The sequence below is a fragment of the Anopheles merus genome, chromosome 2R (genome assembly GCF_017562075.2).
Source record: "Anopheles merus strain MAF chromosome 2R, AmerM5.1, whole genome shotgun sequence".
Classification (NCBI taxonomy): domain Eukaryota; kingdom Metazoa; phylum Arthropoda; class Insecta; order Diptera; family Culicidae; genus Anopheles; species Anopheles merus.
Window position 1 is genome coordinate 18,736,203 of NC_054082.1, and position 19,312 is coordinate 18,755,514.

Here is a 19,312-nt window from a genome sequence, read left to right on the forward strand (position 1 = left end):
TCAAAATATAGCTTATCGTACACCAAAAGTACGGATATTCCCCAATTTTAAAGTTGGGTCCATCGCCTGGGCTATAAACCATCTTGAATTAATAAATTAATTGCATTTCCTTCTGATTCTACACTTTGTCCATGGTGAAAAATAACGGTCCGCGGGGAATTGCAAGGAAACGTATTTAATTCATTATTTCAACATGTTTCACCGTTCAAATAGTTTGAGAATTGAATATCCTTTCTTTTGGTGTACGTTAATCAATGTTATGATAAAGATTCAATGAAATATAGAAGAAGAAAAAACTAAATTTCACGTTCACTTTCACGCGCGTTCACTAAAGCGAACTATAGATATTAAACGTGCAATTTTGAGTATTCAAATAACGGCTGATTGGTCCCGTAGTTTACTCGTTAATTGCATGGCTTGACGACAAATTTGTTGTTACAACTTTCGTTTAAATCAAAATCCTTTACGCTAAATTGACTGTGAATAAACCATATTCTTCTTAGACTTAGGCTGGCCAATGTTTCCTCAATGAGTTAGAAATGAATGTAAAACGATGGAAACCTCTACAGAAAGTCTAGCGAAGTATGTACAAATATAAACAGAATATTATCAAAATGGACAGCTTGTTTATAACTTAAACTTAAATAACTTAAAAATGCAATAAAATCCCAATCCAGTATTTTTCTTCATTTTTTATGCATTTTCATGATGCAGTGATACGTTTGCCACTCCACCATCCTATTGTAGCGAAGGCACAGAACGTGCAACTACATATGTATGTACATGCGCACGTATAAATGTGTAGGCTCTCCTCGAGCACACACGGTCGAGCGAATTTAGCAAATTTGTTGAAATATGAATGTGATCTAATTATACTCCCCCTCGATCCGATGGTAGTAACCCCTACGTACGCCAAGAAGAAGTAGAAGAAAAGAAATAAAATTCACCATCGTTTTTCTCTCCCTCTCTGTCTCCCTCGCCACTCTTTCGCTCTCGTTGCAAGCATATGAAACTGATCAGTTTCAAGCAACATCCTGCAGCCGTGCTTGCTCCGTTGGTCGGTCTTGGTCGTCTTGGCAATCATAAATTTCTCATATGTTTCCATGCCCACCCTAACCCCCATCCCCGACCCGTCCCCGTTTGCCCAAGCAACCGCCGCCTTGAAAACGGGGTGTGAGTTATTTCACGGATCTAAAAAGTGTGTTTTTTCCCCCTTCATACTCTCACCATGGCCTACTCTAAGGTGGGAAGCAGGTGCAACCGATGTTGAAAGTATATCATTGCACACCGGAGGTCATTAGGATGTGAATGATACTGAAATACACACACGGTTCTTACGCACTAGCTGGTTGGAATTGGAATTGGGGCCAAAGTTTATGCACATTAATCGTCGAACAAATAGTTTCTTGAAGCAATAATCATAAACGAGCAAGAGTTAGTTGAATTATCAGCGATAAAAGCATTACTCTACTATGTATTACGTTCAGTGTGTGGGGCTATATAAATGGAATGGTAAGCAGTGAGTATCATTTAACTAATATTCGAAGATAATTAAACACACCAATCCATTCCATAGTGAATAGATCGCCAAACTGTACCTAATACAGACCTTGGACAGTATTTATAGTAACAGGAATAGCATTTTGAATCAATGGAAAGAGCCGTGATTGTATGTAAAAAAAAGGAAATTAAATATTAAATAGACAATTAATGAAATGACTTTGCAATAAATGAAAGAAATTCTCATTTGCTGCAAGTTGTATAAGTTTATTGTTAAAAAAATATCTCACATTTATCTTCCCCTGCAGATAGCCGATACTCGCGCCAGGCCAGGCTTCATTTTTACTCCGGCTGCTCGCTGGCACAATCATCCATATAGCACGTCCGGCACAGCTGGGCGCAGTGTGCATTGCAGGTGTACTTGCCGCAACTGTGACACGAGATGCGTGTCGTCTTGTTCCGTGCCCGGCCGCACAGGTAGCACCGGCCGCGCGATTCACCGCTCTGTCTCTCGACCACCGGCACGGTTTCGTACTCTTCCCGGCTGATCCCGAGAAACAGGCCAATGCGCTGCCTCAGCAGCCGGGGCAACGTTTTACTGTCCAGTCGCCGCCGGGCCTGTGGCCGCAACAGTTCCAGTGCCATTGTGACGAGAAAATCTCGACGGCTCATTTTCGCTTCCTCCGGATGGTTCAGACAATAGATGCACCACGCATTGATGGCGCTCAGGTTCATCAGGTTGAAAAATACGGCCACCGGCCATCGGCGCGTGCTGCGCACCACGTTATGCTTCGCGCACATCTGCTGAATGGTGCGTATGGTCGTTTTCGTTCGATTGTACAGCTCCACCAGCTTCAGATGCTGTTCGCCTTCGTCCTGCTCCCCCGCCTGCTCCTCCGAGTCGAAGTCTACGAACGAGGACATCAGTAGCATCACCTCCTTGCGCCTCGTCACGTACGAGACGAGTGTCGCTGGATCGTGGTACGCAGCGAGGGTGCTGTGCTCCGGCCGGCCCTTGTTCGCGATCAGCGCCTTCGGCAGGTCCGGGTACGATTTGGGCACCTCGCCCATTGCCATCGTTCGACTAGCGTACAGCTTCTTGATAAGATCGGTGGACGTAAGGCCGGCCCCAAGAATGACCGTTTTCTGTCTGCCCTGTACGGGTTCCGTCAGTCGCATGGCAACGTCCGTGGGTGCGTAGCTGAGATTGTACGGATTTTGGTTCTCGGGTACGCAAATTTCCAAATTGCTTACGTACGAAGTTTCGCAGTCCACCAGCAGATGGAAGCGAAAACCCGCCCTGCCCGGTGCCGACGGAAGAATTTGTCGAAATTCGCACTTGCCCTTAAACTGTACCGCCTGCTCGTCGAGCATCAGGAAACGGCCGGGGCGGAGGTATTTCTGGCAATTGCTCACAATCCGTTCGTAGATCGGTCTTATCGGCGCTAGCTTATCGCCCTCTATTTCGTCCTGCGCCGCGGTCGGATCGTCGAAGCGGATGCTCCGGATGAGAAAGTGATACCGGAGCGAGGTCATAGTGAGGTAGACCGCTTCCAGCCCGGTTCCCATTTTGGTGTCGAACAGCCGCTCGATGTTCTCCCGCCCATCGCGCACCGTGCCGGCAATGTACAGCACACCCAACAGGGCCATAATTTCCATCTCGTCCGTTGGATTCGCATCGCGCTCGCGGCCATAGTTGGGCTGTTCGGCCTTAATCTGCTCGTTGGTGTACTCGGTAATCATAGCGATAACGTCTGCGTCCAGAAAAAGCGACAAACATTCGGCCGGGCTTTTGGCTGACTTGGCCAGCCCGACCGGTGCGGGCCGTGCGTGTGCCACCTTGCGACCCATCGTACCGGTCCGTTCCGGTGGTTTGATGGACCACACGGAGTTCTGCACCATATCGAATGCATGATCGATGCTTTCAATTTTTATCACATGCCCTGTGCTCTCCTCATTTTGCACTGCAACGCTGCCGGACACATCGCTTTCGGGCCCGTCGGGGAAGGTAACGTATTCTTCAATGTATTCGACATCCTCGTACAGCATATCTTCCTCATTTTCCGGAACTTCCTCTGCCTCTTCGGATAGCCATTGCACGTGCATTGCGTCTCCCATGCTGTGAACCGGCGCCTTTTGGCTAAAAAAAGGGATAAATAAATCACCGATATTTTCAAAAGCCGATCGCTGCACAAACGACTGCTAATTACCGAACTATTCGCTGGCGAAATATTCAAAATTCTTTGCAGAAGCTTTGCCGCGAGCTGCTGCCGCCGCACAAACGTAAACAAAGTTTTCTCTGCCTCTGCAAGGTCGCTTTGGGGACAAACGTCATCCGTTTGGGGGTTTTCTAGTGGCCAACAGCTAGCTATGGTGCCGCAGCGGCCGGAAGTCGATTTAATCTTAAAACACTGATGAAAATGCCCCAAGATGATGCATTTACGATCTTAATTTTACGAATAGAGTTTCTTCCTGAATTGTTTTCTTTTATGCATTTCGCGCACTTTCGGCAAGAGCGTTCCAAATGACAGCTGCCAGTTGTGTGCGGTGTATGAAATGTCAAATGAGCACGCGTGCGGCGTTGTTTGTAAATAGCGCCTGTTTTGCGCTGCCGGCACGATGAAGGAACGAGTTTTAACCACCAATGAAAAATCCTTCGTTCAAAAGGCCATTCTAGAGTCGATCGTAAGTACCCACCCACCCCCAGATACGCATCATCCGATTCGCACGTTTTGTTTTAATGCCGGTTTCTTCTTTCACCCTCTCAGCGCCTCGACGGTCGAACGCTCGATGAGTTCCGCAAGCTGCGGATAAGCTTCGGCAGCGAATGGGGCCTGGTGCACGTCATCCTGGGTGAGACGCGAGCCCTGGCGCGCATCACCTGCGAAGTGGTGGAACCGAAGGCGACCCGCCCGAACGAGGGTATGCTGTTCTTGAACGTCGAGCTGGGCCCGATGGCGGCACCGCACTTCGACGGAGGCCGCCAATCGGACGAGTGTGTACAGTTGAACCGTATCCTGGAGCGGGCGCTGAAGGACTCGAACTGTGTCGATCTGGAATCGCTTTGCTTGGTGTCGGAGGAAAAGGTGTGGAAGCTGCGCGTGGACGTGACGGTGCTGAACCACGAAGGCAACGCCATCGATTGCTGCTCCATTGCTGCCCTGACCGCGCTGGCACACTTCAAGCGGCCGGACATCACGGTCGACGGCGAGGACGTGATTGTGCACACGATCGAAGAGAAAGACCCGCTGAAGGTGACGCTCTTCCACTATCCGCTGTGCGTGAGCTACGCCATCTTCAACCAGGGCAAGATCGCGATCGCCGATCCCACCTACCTGGAGGAGCGTGTGGCCGAGGCACGGATGGTGTTCGGGCTCAACTCGTACGGCGAACTGTGTGGGTTGCATCTCGGCGGCACCACGCTGACCAGTGCCGAGCTGTTGCTGCGCACCTCGGCAAAGGCGAGCAAGCGGGCCCGGCTGGTGGTGGAACGCATCAAAGCTGCCATCCAGAAAGATGCCGAGGATCGTGAAAAGGGCCGTCCGGTCGGGTTTAGCGAGGGCATTGAACGGAACGAAACGACGGTACACGCACAGGACAGAATGCAGGTGCGATTGAAACGCTTCAAGCTGCAGATTGAGGGCCAAGAGCGGACTGATTCCGATGACGGACAGGATGAGGAAGATGAAGAGGAGGAGGAGATGGAGACGATCAACGATGCTTCTGCGGATGCGAACGATCCATCGGACGATGTGATGCTGGTGGACGATACGGACGCGGTCGTCGAGGAGGTCGGCGAAACGGCAGCCGTGCTGGTGCCGAAATCCAAGGACGGCGCGAATCAGTGGCTCACGGAGGAGGAACTGGCGGCGGCGAAGGAAAAGACGGGCAAGAAGCGATCGAAGGCGAGCTTGAAGCGCAAGAAGAAGAGCTTACTATCTAAGCAAGGGACGAGCGAGATGTTGCTGGGCGATAGCAGCGAGGAGGATACGGTGACGCTAACTTCAACGGATATGTGAATAAATGGAACGCAGGCCAATTTGAATGCATTTGCGGAGGATTTTGCATCATTTGAAAAGCTTTGAAGATTTCGAACCCGAAAGTACGCAGCCAGCCGTTGACATCTGTGGTGTAGCGGCTCACTGCTGTTGGTATGGGTGTGTGTGTGTGTGTGCCCATACGATAGGAAGCTTCATCCAAAACAAAGCAAAACCGCATCAATCGTAGATAAGATTTATGAGCACGATCATCACCGCCGTTTGTTAGTAGGTTATTTCCTATCGTAAGTTATCAGTAAGGAGCGTCAGTCTAGCCTAAACCAGCCCACCATCTAATCGCCAGAAATCAGATCGCGGTGTGGTTTTGCGCGACGATCAGTTGTCCACAAAGATAAGCTCTCTCTCTCTGGTGGTTGTTATCTGACCGAAAAAAGGCGACCAAAAAAGTAAATCTTAGAGCCAGATGATCGGGTTACTACTGCACGGGTGGAAATGAGTAGTAGCAGCATAGTGGGGAGGGGATAGGCACAACCAGGCAACAGAACTTTACGCGTGCGTTTGGCCTTGTGCTTATAAAGAGCAAATATCATGCGAAAATGGTTATCGCGCTCAGTTGCCCGCACTCGTTTGCCGCCGAAGGATCTTCTGTTTACGTTCGCAGCGCGCTAGAAGGTCGCCACCAGAGCTGTGTCGGTTGCGTGTAGCCAGCCTGTTGCACTTGCTACAAAGCAACACGCGCATCATCACCCTCGAGCGTAGAGCAGACAAACCTCGCCAGCTCTGCCCGAATTGATCCATCCTGCAGAGAAGAAGTTCAATTAATGTGAACTTTGCGTAGTACTGGGCCGATACAAGCCATACGGTGTGGACTTTGCTCGTTAGACGCGTGTAGTGTAGTGTGTAGTGTGTCCGGTTTTGTCCCTGAAAACGCCACCATGTCCTCCAGCACCGTAGCCCTGGCGGACGCGGATAAGAAGCTGACCCAGTTTCGGAACTGTCGCGTACTACGCAATCACCGACTGGTGGAGGACGACGTTTGGGTGCGGGGTGGCAAGATCATCGACCCGGAGAAAGTGTTTTTCGACGAGAAGCGGCAGGCCGATGTACAGATTGACTGCGGCGGGAGCATCGTAGCGCCCGGGTTTATAGATCTACAAATCAATGGTAATAGTTGGCCTACTTTGATGTTTGTGCGCTTTGTAGTTTCTGAACCATCATGCACACACACACACACACACATATATATTTCAAGGTGGATACGGTGTCGACTTTTCGTTCGACGTGGAAACGGTCCAGGAGGGAGTGCTGAAGGTTGCCAAAGGTTTGCTGGCCCACGGTGTTACCTCGTTCTGCCCGACGCTTGTTACCTCGCCGCCCGAAACGTATCACGCCGTGCTGCCCCGCATTCCTCGGTCGGCGGGCGGGCGGCATGGAGCGACCGTCCTCGGGTGCCACGTGGAGGGACCGTTTATAAACACCGACAAAAAGGGCGCCCATCCGCCGGAATGCATCAAAGAGTTTGAGCAGGTAGGAAAGAAGCTGACGCACGAAAAAACGGCTAAACCACACTAACACGCTTCCACTGTTCTGTTCGAAGGGTATGGCGACGGTGCGTGAGGTTTACGGGTCGATGGACAACGTGCAGATCATAACGCTCGCACCGGAAAAGGCAGGCGCTGCGGAAGTGATACAGGAGCTGAGCAACAACGGTATCACGGTATCGGTCGGCCACTCGATGGCGAACTTGAGCGATGGCGAGAACGCGGTACAGCACGGCGCAAGACTCATCACGCACCTGTTTAATGCGATGCTTCCGGTAGAAGATAACAGTTTCCCCCACGCAACTCGTGTTGGGGGGTGTTACTTTAAAAAGGACATTGAACATTTTCCGTTGTTGTATGGTTACAGTTTCATCATCGCGATCCCGGTCTGGTGGGGTTGCTTACGACGGACAACATTCCACGCGATGCGCTCGTATACTTTGGCATCATTTCCGACGGCGTCCATACGCATCCGGCCGCGCTGCGCATCGCGTACAAAACGCACCCGAGCGGGCTGATCCTCGTGACAGATGCCATCTCGGCCATGGGGCTGGCGGAGGGGCGCCATCGTATCGGGCAGATGGAGATAGAAATCCGGTCAGGGAGAGCGTACGTGGCCGGGACGAACACACTTTGCGGTAGCATTGCACCGATGGATGAGTGTATTCGGTTCTTCAAAAAGGCTTCCAGTAAGTATAGTGTGGCGTCATGTTGGAATGCAGAGCTGATGTAATGCTTTTATTGCCTTCGTTCGTAGATTGCTCGATCGAGTATGCGCTGGAGGCCGCTTCACTGCATCCGGCCCGGTGTATAGGCATCGAGAAGCGTAAGGGGACGCTGGACTATGGTGCGGATGCCGATTTCGTGATGCTGAATGATGAGTTGAGCGTGCAATCTACCTGGATAGCGGGAGAGTGTGTCTATCGAGCGAATGGCGTTGATTCAAATGCGTTGTAAAGAGGTTGTGCCGTTTGTGCTGAAACCATGAGGACAATATATCGATATACATTTAAATAAAACCATTTAGTCAAGCCATGTGCCTACGCGTAGTAAAGGAAATTGGATAGGGGGATTTTCGATCGTTTTTTTGCGAAACTTTTGAATCACCGAAGGTTTGTATCGAAGTACTATCTCCCACCAATAGATGGCTCCACCGATATCTCTGTTCGGCCTTTTACCGTTTGTTATTGTTAGTGGGTCGGTTGAGCGGGAGAAGCTAGTGGATATTTGTAGACAGTTTGATTGCGCCGTGTCCATCCTAACGAGGAAATGTGTATTTTTTCTTACATTTTCTTGGTGGAGAAAATTGCTGTAACGAATAAACAACAATTTCGAACCGCAATTTCCGCCCAAGGTACATACAGGCGCCCTGCACGTACGCAGCCACCGCCCGCTTTGACACACAGTGTGGCCAGATTATTTTGACAGTTTTCGGTAGGCGCATCAAAATTTTATCGGTAGTTTTCGGTAGGTTAAAACTCGAAACTTAACTGAGTTAAAAAAAGTAAAAGCGAAAGAAGTGTTGAGCGGAAGGGGGGGGGGGGGTTGGGTACTAATGCGCAAAATCAAAGTTCCATCTCATGAGAATATGCATCCTTTATCAAGAATACGGATTAGATTTGGTTCAGCGATTACACAAATGAAGGTTTTTCTGAAGAGTCGATCTGAAAATTGCTCTAGGAATTCTAAGCCAAAGAAAGACTAAGATGCTCATACTTTTTTCTCAGTGGTGGCAAGTTCTTTTTCTTGGGGCTCCACCCCAAGTGCCACAAATCCACTAAACGACCACTAAACGGCTTCTAAACGACTCAAGTTCTCTACCTAAACGGAATATAGAAAGACTTCGTTTAGCAGACGGCAAACGACTCATTCATTCTAAAAATAGCAAAAAAGCTGGTGGCGCTCTCTGTTGGTGGGATACCTCAACCAGTTGAGCTTCATCGCTTGGAGGAGAGCTTTCTCCCCAAATAGCCAGAATTGCTTAAGCAGCTCATTTTGGCACGCTAAAGATCGCTGCTCTAATTCGCCTTTTGCAGTAGATAAACAGCATCAATGTTCTATGTGGGTCTTTAAAACAGCGCCTAAGCAGCTTCCTTATGCCACGATGCCAGGGATTATTTTTCTTTGTGTTTTATTTTCAAGCAAGCGTCATCGGTGAAATAAACAACAAGATTTGTTTCGTTTAAACACATATGTATATTTTTAAATGCTTTGTATTGATGAATTACTCAAAATTTTACACAATTTACTGATAATTCATAATCACTTCACTCAATATTCATTTTTCAATTAACGAATCTAACTTGTGCAGCAGCAATGAGATGATTGACGGCGTCTCTCTTTGACACTTTGACAAGATCCACCTTGTACCGATGCCATGCATTAAAAAGCTATAAAGTTCCACCAAGTTCGATACACACTCTTAACAAGCCTTAAAGTTCTATCATGAACCCTACACATAGTGCTAATCAGCCGCAAAGTTCCAAAGAGTACCATGTGCCTGTTAAAAAGCTCCATAGTTCCGCAAAGTACCGTCTATCTCTTAATCAGCCACAAAGTACGACATCGGAACGATTTTTCGTTAAACAGCCCTAAATCAGCTATAAAGTACAAGCTGGCTATTTGGGAAGTGGGGTACCAATTCAGCGCAGCGCATGCCGAAAGAAACGGAAAGGAAAGGGTATAAGGAAAATACAATGAAACAGCGCGATCGAGCGTTCTTTTCAGTGAGAGCGTCTCGTGTGTTTTAAAGGCATGCAAGAGAGCGCCGGTCTGGTGGTACAGTGGCAACTCGAACGACTTAATAACATGCCCATCATGGGCTCAAGCCCCGAATAGACCGATTCCCCATAGGTAGGACTGACTATCCTGCTATGGTAGCAATAAGTCACTGAAAGCCAAGCCCACTTCACTAGTGGGTACAGGCAGGCCTTGACCGGCAGCGGCTGTTGTGCCAAAAAGAAGAAGAAGGAACAAGAGAGCGCATTCTCTCTGTTGTAGCGCTCCATCCGCCATTTTTAATTTTCAGCCCAAAACAACGGACTTCGGATCCGATCATGGGCCGGACCCCCACCGTGTGTTTCTACCTATCCCTCGCCTGGAAATTTCATTCTCTTTGTGTGTCGGGTAAGCTTTAACCGCCGACAGCGAAATGCAAATTCAAATTTAAATGATTTTCTTTGACGAGCAATTCTCGGAATCCATTCAACTGACATTTTCTACTTATTATGAACATTAAATTTTAACAGATAAAAAGTTCCAGGCAAACAAACGTGCATCAGCGCGATAAGTAACAAATGAGGTTAAAAATCCTTGAAACAGCATCCCAAGCGCCACAGATTAAGCTTAAACGAATGAAAAATCAAATATCTGTGATTTTCGGTAGGATAAATGGAAAATCGGTAGTTTTAGGGCGGTCATCTCCCAAGTGCCACAAATCCACTAAACGACCACTAAACGGCTTCTAAACGACTCAAGTTCTCTACCTAAACGGAATATAGAAAGACTTCGTTTAGCAGACGCCAAACGACTCATGCATTCTAAAAATAGCAAAAAAGCTGGTGGCGCTATCTGTTGGTGGGATACCCCAACCAGTTGAGCTTCATCGCTTGGAGGAGAGCTTTCTCATTTCCTCTGTACTGTTGTATGGTTTCGCATTGAAGTTATGCATCGCTAGAACTAGAACGGCGATACGATTGTTTAAATACTAAACTCCAACGGAAACCACCAGTACTGAAGCAAGTGAGATTTGAGTAATGGTCGTTGGTGTGGATACCCACGTATCTGACCACACGGCCATTCATATAGATTTTTGCTCGGAAAGTTAGAAGGCTATATAATAGGTATAATAGCGAAACACATTGCAAGAAAAGGATAGCAATATAAAGATGAGTTGTAATACGCCATCTATTGATCAAACCAATGAAGCTGTGGAGCTTTCATTTTTTTTATATGGATATTCAATTTTCCAGTCGTTTAAGCTTAATCTGTGGCGCTTGGGCGATCGCTGAACGAAAGAAACTAACACAAGCACACGAAAGGATGCTCGCGTATGGGCGCGAGCATTGAGAGAGCGCACCGTGTATTTTACATGGGAGCGGGAGAGAACCGTGGTACCCGTTCCCGCCCCCTTTTTTAAGCCTAGAAAATCTTCCATCGGCTTAACTCTAGGTTTTTACGCACACCATGATAAAAATTACCCGCTCTTTGTCCGTAGGGTAGGCATATAAAAAATCGGTAGGAATACAGATAAATCGGTATTTCTGGTCACTCTGTTGACACAACCGAACACGTTAAATTTGACAACCGGCCAAACAAACGAAAGCATGATGAAAATAAAATTCCCTCTTTTCCGCTATCCACCTAACCGTGCAACATCGACGCTCGCGCGCTGTTTCAATTTCAGGCGAAAAAACACGTCCCCGCTCGTTAGCAAGCTGCCCGACGCTTAGCCATGGCTCCGTCTCGCAAGAATAAGGTCGCGAAGGAAGAGGTGCAGGTGTCGCTCGGCCCGCAGGTCCGCGACGGTGAGGTCGTGTTCGGCGTGGCACACATCTACGCCAGCTTCAACGATACGTTCGTGCATGTGACGGATCTGTCCGGCAAGGAAACCATCTCCCGGGTGACGGGCGGCATGAAGGTGAAGGCCGATCGTGACGAAGCGTCGCCGTACGCCGCTATGTTGGCCGCCCAGGATGTGGCCGAGAAGTGCAAATCGCTCGGCATTACCGCACTGCACATCAAGCTGCGCGCTACCGGTGGTAACCGCACCAAGACGCCCGGTCCGGGTGCCCAGTCGGCGCTCCGTGCGCTCGCCCGTTCGTCGATGAAGATCGGCCGCATTGAGGATGTGACCCCGATCCCGTCGGATTCTACCCGCCGCAAGGGTGGTCGTCGTGGACGTCGTTTGTAAGCGTGCCAACTTGTTGGCAACCCCTTCCCCTGGCTGGTTGGTGGTGGCGGCGGTGGTTCCGGATGTACTACTTACCCTGCAAGGATATTCAGTTACGGAGCATTGCGGCGTATTCGGTTGTGGCGAATGATTAATAAACCATAAAGCAACAACCGACCAACTCTGGAGAGTTTGTGGGTCTTTGTTCTCGACGGTTGATGTATCACATTGTTCAGAGGTTTTCGAGACATTCGAACTTCCATTTATTGTACTTCCTAGTATCCTAGCTTCTGCCGTGCTCATTCACGCTTGCACCGACTCCTGGCTGTTCTCGAGACTGCTGTTGATCTGCGACGATGTATCCAGCAAATCTTCCTCATCCTCCTGCGCATCCATATCGTACACTCGGACGTTTTTCAGCGACTCAGCTAGCACCGCTATCACGTTCCGCTTGCCCGACACCGCGATCCTGTGCCCGTCCGCACTCTCCAGCAGCTTGAGCGAGCTTTCGTCGATCAGGGTGTACGCATTGATCGCATGGCAGCCGGCCGCATCTTCCTTAACGGTCTGCATGTACTCGCGCGCCTCCACCGTAGCGAGAAACTCACGCACCGCGCCCAGATTTAGCTGCAAAAAGTAACAGCTGACCGTTCGCTCCTCGCCCGCTGCCTGAGCGCGCAACAGCAGCGATAGCGTGTCCTCGTCGTAGAAATCCACATGGTGAAAGGATAGCGTACCGATGGCGTCGAACCGCTGATCAAAGTACGGTTTTTCCTCAAAGTGCAGCCGCACGGTTTTGAATCCTCCGTCGTTAAAACATTCCACCAGCAGCAGGCTGCAGCTCGACTGCACGATCGCGAGCAGCGTCACGCTGTCCCGCTGGTGGGTGGCAAAGGCAAACGCTCGGACATCCGTGCCGGCCGGTGCGTGTATCGTGAGCAGATTCTTCTGCTTGTAGTCCGCCCCTACCACCTTCTCCGGCTGGCCGAACAGCTGCTCGATCTGTTGCTTGAGCAGCTTTTGCTGCTGCAGCAGCGACATGTTTTCGTGGTGCGGAAAGATTGCACCGCACTGGCGCAAGCACTCGTTCTGCGCCAGCAATCGTTTCCACTCGTTCTCCTCCCCATCGTTCGCCATCGGGTGAACGAGCGGTTTGTCCTCCAGGTACTGGCCAACGCGTTCGAGGTTGAACTTGCGGCGCGATTCGATCATCCCGCGGCCCTCCTGCTGGTCCGCCGCACTTTGCGCCACCGTGTCAAAGTTGCTCAAAAACTGCGCCAAATAGTGTATCTCGCGCTGCGTGATGGTGGGATGGTTTTCCTGCAACGTTTCATCCATCACGCGCACTATTACCACGTACAGCCAGCGGAAGAAGATTTTAAAGTCCCGCTTGGACGCATCGATCGTTTGCTGCAGCTCGTGCGCTTTAATGAGCAGTGCGCCGCAGCTGCGCAGCGATTCCGACGCGCTGGCCGTGTCGCGCATCAGCGTGCCGTAGTAGAACCGGTTGCGCAGCATCCCGTCCAGCGCGTTCAGATGGTAGAACACGGCGTGGATCGCGGTGTAGAGCGGTTTCACCACCAGCCGCTGGATGGTGACGTAGCTCAGCTCGATGCTGTAGCCGAGCTTGCGCAGCCCCTTCTCGGTGAGATCGCGCAGCAGGAACTGCTCGAGCGAGGGTGACGCGGTGCCGAACATGAGCAGCTCCAGGAAGTCGGCCGATATCGACCCGTCCGGCTGGTCCTTCGCGTAGTTCGTTAGCTTGTTGTCCATCTCGAGCAGTACCGTTTCCCACGCCTCGATGATGCAGTCGATCGTTTCGCTAATGTACGCCATGGCGCCCAGCAGCTGGGCGTGCTTGAGGGCCAGGTTCAGTACGGCCGGCGCGTACCGGTGCAGCACACCGTTCTCCAGCACGATCACCTGGAGCGTATCGTCCTGCTGCAGGCCCACGATCAGCTGCCTGTAGTCGTGGGTCATCTTGAGCTCGCGGATGCGGGCCGTCGCGGTCGCCGGAAGGCCCAGCGCGCCAAACACATCGACACTGCCGCACGGCAGCATGCCGAGGGCGGACTGATGCACCGTACCGGCCACCGTTCCGATGAGCAGAATGCAAAGAATGTGCTTCGAGCAGTAGCTGCTACGGTTCGGATTGATCGGCTTGGCCGACGAGGACAGCGAGCTGAGCACGGGCAGCTCCGGCAGGTACTTTGTGTGACTGGTCTGGAAGGAAACGAGGAGGGGCGTTGGTGATGTTTGCTTTACGATGCCATATCCACGCCTCGCCACTTACCACCGAGCTGTGGCTGACATCGTCGGTGCCTATTTCGTCCGTGTTTTCCGTCCAGGTCAGGCAGGTGATGTCCTGCTTCACAGAGAAGCTGTGAATTTCTTCCTTCGTTTCCAAATCGACCAGCAGGATAGTGCCGTTGCTGTAACCTACGACAAAGCAAGGCATAATTAGTAATCTCTTTCTTACAGTCCACCTAACCAACCTTTGGCAAGCATTACCGATTGCGATGAATTTCTCACACGGTCGCCATGCCAAGCCCCGCACCTTGAGGCCCTCTTCCGGTGGGCTTAGCTGCCACACCTTTTGCCATTTGAGCCGGTGTAGCAGCACCTCGCCCTTTTCCGTGCCCATCGCGAGCAGATCCATCTCTTGGCTCCACTTCAGCACGTCCACCCTGGTGCCGACGTTCTTGTTGCACGTTTGCTTCATGAGATTTCGACTCGCTCCGTACTGGTTGGCCATGGTGAAGCTTTTAATTTCTAAACTTTAAAAATTAGCTCCCTTCACATTGGATGCCGGCAAGCGTTCGGATTTGCTGGACACTTTGCTCAAGACGCCGGCAACTGTTTGGCGCGTTGTAGTTGTAGGGACACTAACGCCAGTCAAAATGTAATTAATGAGTAGAATTTCGAAAGTGCTAAATAAGCATCAATATAGAATTAATAGAAGCAAATAGTTAGCATAATGAACGATGCAATGGTTTCCGACACAAATTTACCCTTTTTCATTGGAATGTTGATTGTTTACAGCGCTACAAGCCCCGAGCGGTTGCTTTTGGGCAATTACAGTTCCGGGTACGCTTTTTCAAATCAGCTGTGAATCGCCATTTCAACCGGTACCGGCTGTCAGTCACACTGGATCGTGATGGTTTGCGTACACCTGGCGCACGTTGCTAAATTAAAGCATTTTACTTATCAAATTTAAGTACTCAATACGTTCTTTTGATAAAAAATGGACAAAGCAAGATTTTTTTCTTTTTACTAAGCATGTTTACATTGAAAAAAACAGCTCTTGAACGGTTTGAAATCGCGAACGGCGCACAAACTGCAAAACGTCAAATGTCGCGAAACGTCATAAGGCGACGGTCTGCCCCAACCTGCACCGATGTACGAGTGCGCCGAAGCACATCGCTGGGCAAGCAAGGGTGACACAGGAGGTCGAGATTTTACACGGTCGGGATTTTTTCACCGCAACTACAGGATGCAGGTAAATTGGTGTTCCGCACATTTTTTTTGCACAATTTCACGGGCTCAGCACAAGCTGTGCCATTTTGCCGGAACTGTCCCGCAGGTTGGTAGTAAGTGCTGGTGGTGGAGTGTGGAATAGTGTGGTGGAGCACGGGAACTGCTACAGGCCCCAGCGGTGATGCAATCGAGTCGAGTTTTCCTCCCCACCCCAATTCCCAGAGCGTGCTCGACGGTAGAGGGGAAAACAAATCACAGCTTCAGCTTGTGTGCACTTACATCCCAATCACGCCAGCGGGTCCGACCGGAAGTGTAAAGTTCTGCGGCACGGGGGACATTTTTCAGGCCCCTACGGTATGTGCGAATTTGTGCTGTACCTTCACACAGTGCCGACTGTGATTTTAAGCCGAGAATGATTGATTTGTGGTGTGTGCTTTTTCCTAGCTACGCTAGTCAGAACAGAACTGTGTGTGTGCGCGTGTGTCTGAGTACGTGAAAGGGTTGGCAGAAAAGGTGGTGGCTTTCCCCCCACCTCCCCATCAAAATTTGCTATCGATTTTATCTTCTAGCCGCGACTGTAGCGCGCCCCTGTTTTTTTCATGCTGCGCAAACGGAGCGCCATGCGTTTTCGTCCCTTTTGCTAGCTCTTTTTGTTGTTGTTGCTGTGTGGCGTAGAGTGAAAAAGATATACCGCCGTTTCGCGACGGCAACAGTCCTCCTCTCATCAAACGCTTTTAACTGTCGCAGTAATATTCGCTGCACACACCTTTCTCCCCGGCCGTGCCGACACACGCACGCTAGTTTACGTCGCACGCGCGCGTGCCTGCCGAACGAGTGTTAGAAGGTACGAAAAACCCATGGAGGAAGGGGCGGGGTGGGGGGTGAGAGAAACCAAGAAGAAAGGTGTGACGTTCGCAAAAGTGTGTGCCTGTGCGCTCGTATGTGTGTGTGTGTGCGTATGGTGCTATTCTAACTCAATCGGGCTAATGAGCAATGATGATGGTGATGATGGAGATGCTGCGATGCGTTTGTCCGAACCGTGTGCCTCATTGACAGTGTGCGCACTTTTCCGCGTGTTTGCGCCCGTGTGTGTGTGTGTGTGTGAGTGAGTGTCTGGTGCGAACACAAAAAAGGTGAACGATAGTGGTATGCGAGCAATAATGAGCGTGATTTTAGTAATGCGCGCGCGAATCTGCTGCGGAAGGATACGTGAAAAGGGAATGTACAAACAGGCTGTAACCAATACGCGTGCAGCAGCATAAAACGCGACCATGCGGTATTTGTACGACGGTGAGACCATGTTGTACTGTATGCTGTTCGGAACATTTGCTGACCCACCGATCGTTCACACGTACACACGTGTAATAATAGGTTTGGAAACGAACGTCCCGTGCTTTATACACGCTACATCTCACAACGTGGTTCGGAATGGACTGTACCGAGGTACACAAAAGCATTGGCAGATTGCGCAAGTGCTTTGCTTTTCCTTCCAAAGTAAGGTTATGTTTCTGTTTCGTTGATTCTGCTAAACCAGGCCTACTGCTCTATTAGAGACAAAAATCCTTCAAAATCTGATTACAAAACAAAGCCGCAGCGGTGCCACACGCAAGTGGAGCGGGTGGGATTAGGAAGATGGAGGTGGAAAGAAGGAAATAGTCCAATTTTGTTTTCACCGTTCGCCTGTCTTTCCCGGTGTGTTGGGAGAAGCGCATTTTAAAATGGCACGCTGATTTAAAAATAGTTCTGGCCCGTTCCGCGATAGGAAAAAAAACGCTCCACCAAATCTCGTATGTTCTCCCTGTACGTGTTCCTCCTGACTGTGTGTGTTTGTGTGGAAGAGACAGAGTTTAATTAGTGTATTTTTTTAACCACGTTGCTTGACATTTCACAGTGATGGTGGTGGGAAGCAATTAAATGGTATGATTTTTTTCCTTCCACCGGCCACGATTTGGAGGGGCTTGGCGCGTGGTGCTTCTTTTTCCTTCCTCCCGTACAACCTTCAAGGACGGCACACTCCCCCCTAAAGTGTGTGTCGTTGGGATGGGACCCTTTTTTTGCACACCACTGTGCGTCAATTCACACATCCCATTAAACTATCACGTTGGCTGTGCCGAGCAATAGCTCGCGGTAAACTTCTTTCCCTTTTTTTTTTCGCTTGTTTTGTCGTTGTTAAAGAAAGACCAAAAACATGCAGCCACAGCACACCAGCAGGGCGGATTAGCACGCAAATGTGGCGGCTGCCTTTGCCCGCTCGCCCCCTTCTCAGCTGGCCCCCTGGTTGAGACGAAATGATGCCCTGTTCCACCACAGGGGCAGTAGTATGTGCGACCATTCCGAAACGTTTTGGCTGGTCGGAAACGTTTACCTGTTCTCTCGCGGTGGAACATTTTGCTGTCTCTCTCTCTCTTTCTCTCTCTCTCTCTCTCTCTCTCTCTCACACACACTCCCTTAATCTCGTTGCTATTTTGGAGCCAATCGGAGCATCTTCGAAATCGCTCTCGCATCGCAGAAAAACACGCGCGATTCATTCTGTAATTCAATGCAATTCACTCACACACCCCTTACACCCGAATGCCGCTGTCAGCCTCAGCCGGGAAAGGGAGATGCGTTGCATGCACCGCATGTATGTTTACATGCAACGACGACGACGACGACGCAGAATAGAGCGGTTTCTCGCTCTCCGTGTGTGTGCTCTCCGGAACACGTTCTCGCTCGCGAAGGGAGAACACGACGTAATATAGGGTACGAAATACGCACACACAACAGCATACGACGGTAGGTCTAGGTAGACGCTGTTTCTGCCCTATCCGCCTATAGTTGCTAACTCACACGGCAGCAGCCACTAGGATCAGCAGCAGCAGACGGACCGTCGTCGTCGTCATCGTTGTCCTACAGCAACCGTGGTGTGGTGATGGTGTGCTGGTGGTGGTACGTGGATGTTGTTTCTTGACCGACTTTTTGTTGTTGCTGGTAGTGATCCTGCGGGAACTGTAGCCGACCACGTTTGGTTTTTTTTTTTTGTTGAAGATTCTGAATGTGTGAAGCAGCCAAAGGACTACTACGAATTAACGGTGGACTGTTAGGAAGTGCTACGGGAGCAGTACGAGATGTGTGAGCTTAAAAACACAGTAAAATAGATAAACTTTGTTAAAAAAACGAGCTTTAAAGTGTAACAGGACAGTGTGTGCGAGGTACAAGCCCAAGGAACCGCAAGGAGCCCACCAGTGATCATTTATGTAATCCATGCAGCAGAATGTGTTTTTGATGGCAAAAAGGCGAAAGAAAATATCGATTGCCACCACCAATGTGCTGCCTTTTTATTGTGCAATAGCAATAGGAGGTTGATCGCGATGCGTCTCAAACAGTGTGCCTTCCCCTGCTGTAGTGTAAAAATGTCTCTAATCTTTTCTGTGCACGAACAGTGAAAATAGTGGAAAAAGAATGCTGCAAAAAGGACATTTATTGTCTTATGAAAGACTCGTCCCGTTTAGGGTGTGTTTGAACAAAATTTTCTCCAGTTGTAACCTTTACATTTGATTACTTTGTGCGTGTGTGTGTGTGGGTGTGATAAAGAGAGAGAGAGAGAAAGAGAAAGGCCGTCGTCTCGCGCGATGTAACGTTGTGGGTTGTGTGGCTCTTCCACTTTGGCAGCGCCGCACGGTTCGAATGGTGGTGGTGGGGTGGTGTTATGCAATTTTTCCCCACAGCAGATTGGTGCAGGAACGTTCTTCGTCAACGCTTACTACGGTTGTGGGGATACGGAATTGTATCCCGTGTGTGGTGGTGTGCACATACACACGCCCTAGTTGCGGGCTCGTATCCGCTAATCCTTTTGCAGTTTGCACTGACGGCCGGTGGAAGGTTGTAGAACTGTATTCCCTAGTAAACAGTTTTTCAACAATGGG

General features: G+C 49.9%; 6 protein-coding genes across 13 annotated transcripts in view; 4 read left to right on the forward strand and 2 right to left on the reverse strand.

Annotated features, from left to right (window-relative positions):
* Positions 1–1,702: 1,702 nt before the first annotated feature.
* On the reverse strand, positions 1,703–4,018 carry LOC121590397 (piggyBac transposable element-derived protein 4-like). The gene is made up of 2 exons (XM_041910050.1): positions 3,711–4,018; positions 1,703–3,640 (listed from the first exon to the last, which is right to left on the reverse strand). The coding sequence occupies exon 2, from the start codon at positions 3,616–3,618 to the stop codon at positions 1,843–1,845; it is 1,776 nt and encodes a 591-aa protein (XP_041765984.1). The 5' UTR covers positions 3,619–3,640; positions 3,711–4,018; the 3' UTR covers positions 1,703–1,842.
* A 36-nt stretch (positions 4,019–4,054) lies between these two features.
* Positions 4,055–5,578, forward strand: LOC121589281 (exosome complex component rrp45). The gene is made up of 2 exons (XM_041908055.1): positions 4,055–4,185; positions 4,269–5,578. Exons 1-2 carry the CDS (start codon positions 4,120–4,122, stop codon positions 5,517–5,519), a joined length of 1,317 nt encoding a protein of 438 aa, XP_041763989.1. The 5' UTR covers positions 4,055–4,119; the 3' UTR covers positions 5,520–5,578.
* An 80-nt stretch (positions 5,579–5,658) lies between these two features.
* LOC121589282 (N-acetylglucosamine-6-phosphate deacetylase) lies at positions 5,659–8,078 on the forward strand. Its single transcript, XM_041908056.1, has 5 exons — positions 5,659–6,662; positions 6,751–7,025; positions 7,096–7,314; positions 7,407–7,728; positions 7,797–8,078. Exons 1-5 carry the CDS (start codon positions 6,434–6,436, stop codon positions 7,994–7,996), a joined length of 1,245 nt encoding a protein of 414 aa, XP_041763990.1. The 5' UTR covers positions 5,659–6,433; the 3' UTR covers positions 7,997–8,078.
* Positions 8,079–11,363: 3,285 nt separating this feature from the next.
* Positions 11,364–12,111, forward strand: LOC121589790 (40S ribosomal protein S14b). Its single transcript, XM_041908945.1, has one exon. The coding sequence runs from the start codon at positions 11,493–11,495 to the stop codon at positions 11,949–11,951; it is 459 nt and encodes a 152-aa protein (XP_041764879.1). The 5' UTR covers positions 11,364–11,492; the 3' UTR covers positions 11,952–12,111.
* LOC121589789 (anaphase-promoting complex subunit 4) lies at positions 11,968–15,783 on the reverse strand. Of its 4 annotated transcripts, XM_041908941.1 has the most exons (5): positions 15,687–15,783; positions 14,942–15,115; positions 14,442–14,860; positions 14,224–14,369; positions 11,968–14,153 (listed from the first exon to the last, which is right to left on the reverse strand). In XM_041908941.1, the coding sequence occupies exons 3-5, from the start codon at positions 14,683–14,685 to the stop codon at positions 12,234–12,236; spliced, it is 2,310 nt and encodes a 769-aa protein (XP_041764875.1). In that variant the 5' UTR covers positions 14,686–14,860; positions 14,942–15,115; positions 15,687–15,783; the 3' UTR covers positions 11,968–12,233. The 4 variants fall into 4 exon arrangements, with proteins under 4 accessions (XP_041764875.1, XP_041764878.1, XP_041764876.1 ...); XM_041908944.1 differs by lacking the exon at positions 14,942–15,115 and having other exon boundaries at positions 14,442–14,815; XM_041908942.1 differs by having other exon boundaries at positions 14,442–15,115.
* The window catches only part of LOC121589788 (B-box type zinc finger protein ncl-1), a 28,114-nt gene continuing 24,124 nt past the window's right edge, over positions 15,323–19,312 (forward strand). Inside the window, exon 1 of one of the 5 annotated variants that reach the window (XM_041908931.1) lies at positions 15,323–15,429. The gene's annotated coding sequence lies outside the window, so the exon portion shown is untranslated. Of the gene's footprint in view, positions 15,430–15,612; positions 15,762–15,860; positions 16,252–18,044; positions 18,336–18,387; positions 18,900–19,312 lie in introns of those variants that run through there. The other 4 variants (XM_041908933.1, XM_041908936.1, XM_041908932.1 and 1 more) reach the window with 4 other exon arrangements.

Excerpts from the sequence above, each read along its gene's own strand:
- LOC121590397 (XM_041910050.1), bottom strand. The coding sequence starts at position 3,618 with ATGGGAGACGCAATGCACGTGCAATGGCTATCCGAAGAGGCAGAGGAA.
- LOC121589281 (XM_041908055.1), top strand. The coding sequence starts at position 4,120 with ATGAAGGAACGAGTTTTAACCACCAATGAAAAATCCTTCGTTCAAAAG. Across the intron at positions 4,186-4,268 it reads AGGCCATTCTAGAGTCGATC|CGCCTCGACGGTCGAACGCT; the intron begins GTAAGTACCCAC and ends TCACCCTCTCAG.
- LOC121589282 (XM_041908056.1), top strand. The coding sequence starts at position 6,434 with ATGTCCTCCAGCACCGTAGCCCTGGCGGACGCGGATAAGAAGCTGACC. Across the intron at positions 7,315-7,406 it reads TGTTTAATGCGATGCTTCCG|TTTCATCATCGCGATCCCGG; the intron begins GTAGAAGATAAC and ends GTATGGTTACAG. Across the intron at positions 7,729-7,796 it reads GTTCTTCAAAAAGGCTTCCA|ATTGCTCGATCGAGTATGCG; the intron begins GTAAGTATAGTG and ends CTTCGTTCGTAG.
- LOC121589790 (XM_041908945.1), top strand. The coding sequence starts at position 11,493 with ATGGCTCCGTCTCGCAAGAATAAGGTCGCGAAGGAAGAGGTGCAGGTG.
- LOC121589789 (XM_041908944.1), bottom strand. The coding sequence starts at position 14,685 with ATGGCCAACCAGTACGGAGCGAGTCGAAATCTCATGAAGCAAACGTGC. Across the intron at positions 14,370-14,441 it reads TGAGAAATTCATCGCAATCG|GTTACAGCAACGGCACTATC; the intron begins GTAATGCTTGCC and ends GCTTTGTCGTAG. Across the intron at positions 14,154-14,223 it reads ATGTCAGCCACAGCTCGGTG|ACCAGTCACACAAAGTACCT; the intron begins GTAAGTGGCGAG and ends GTTTCCTTCCAG.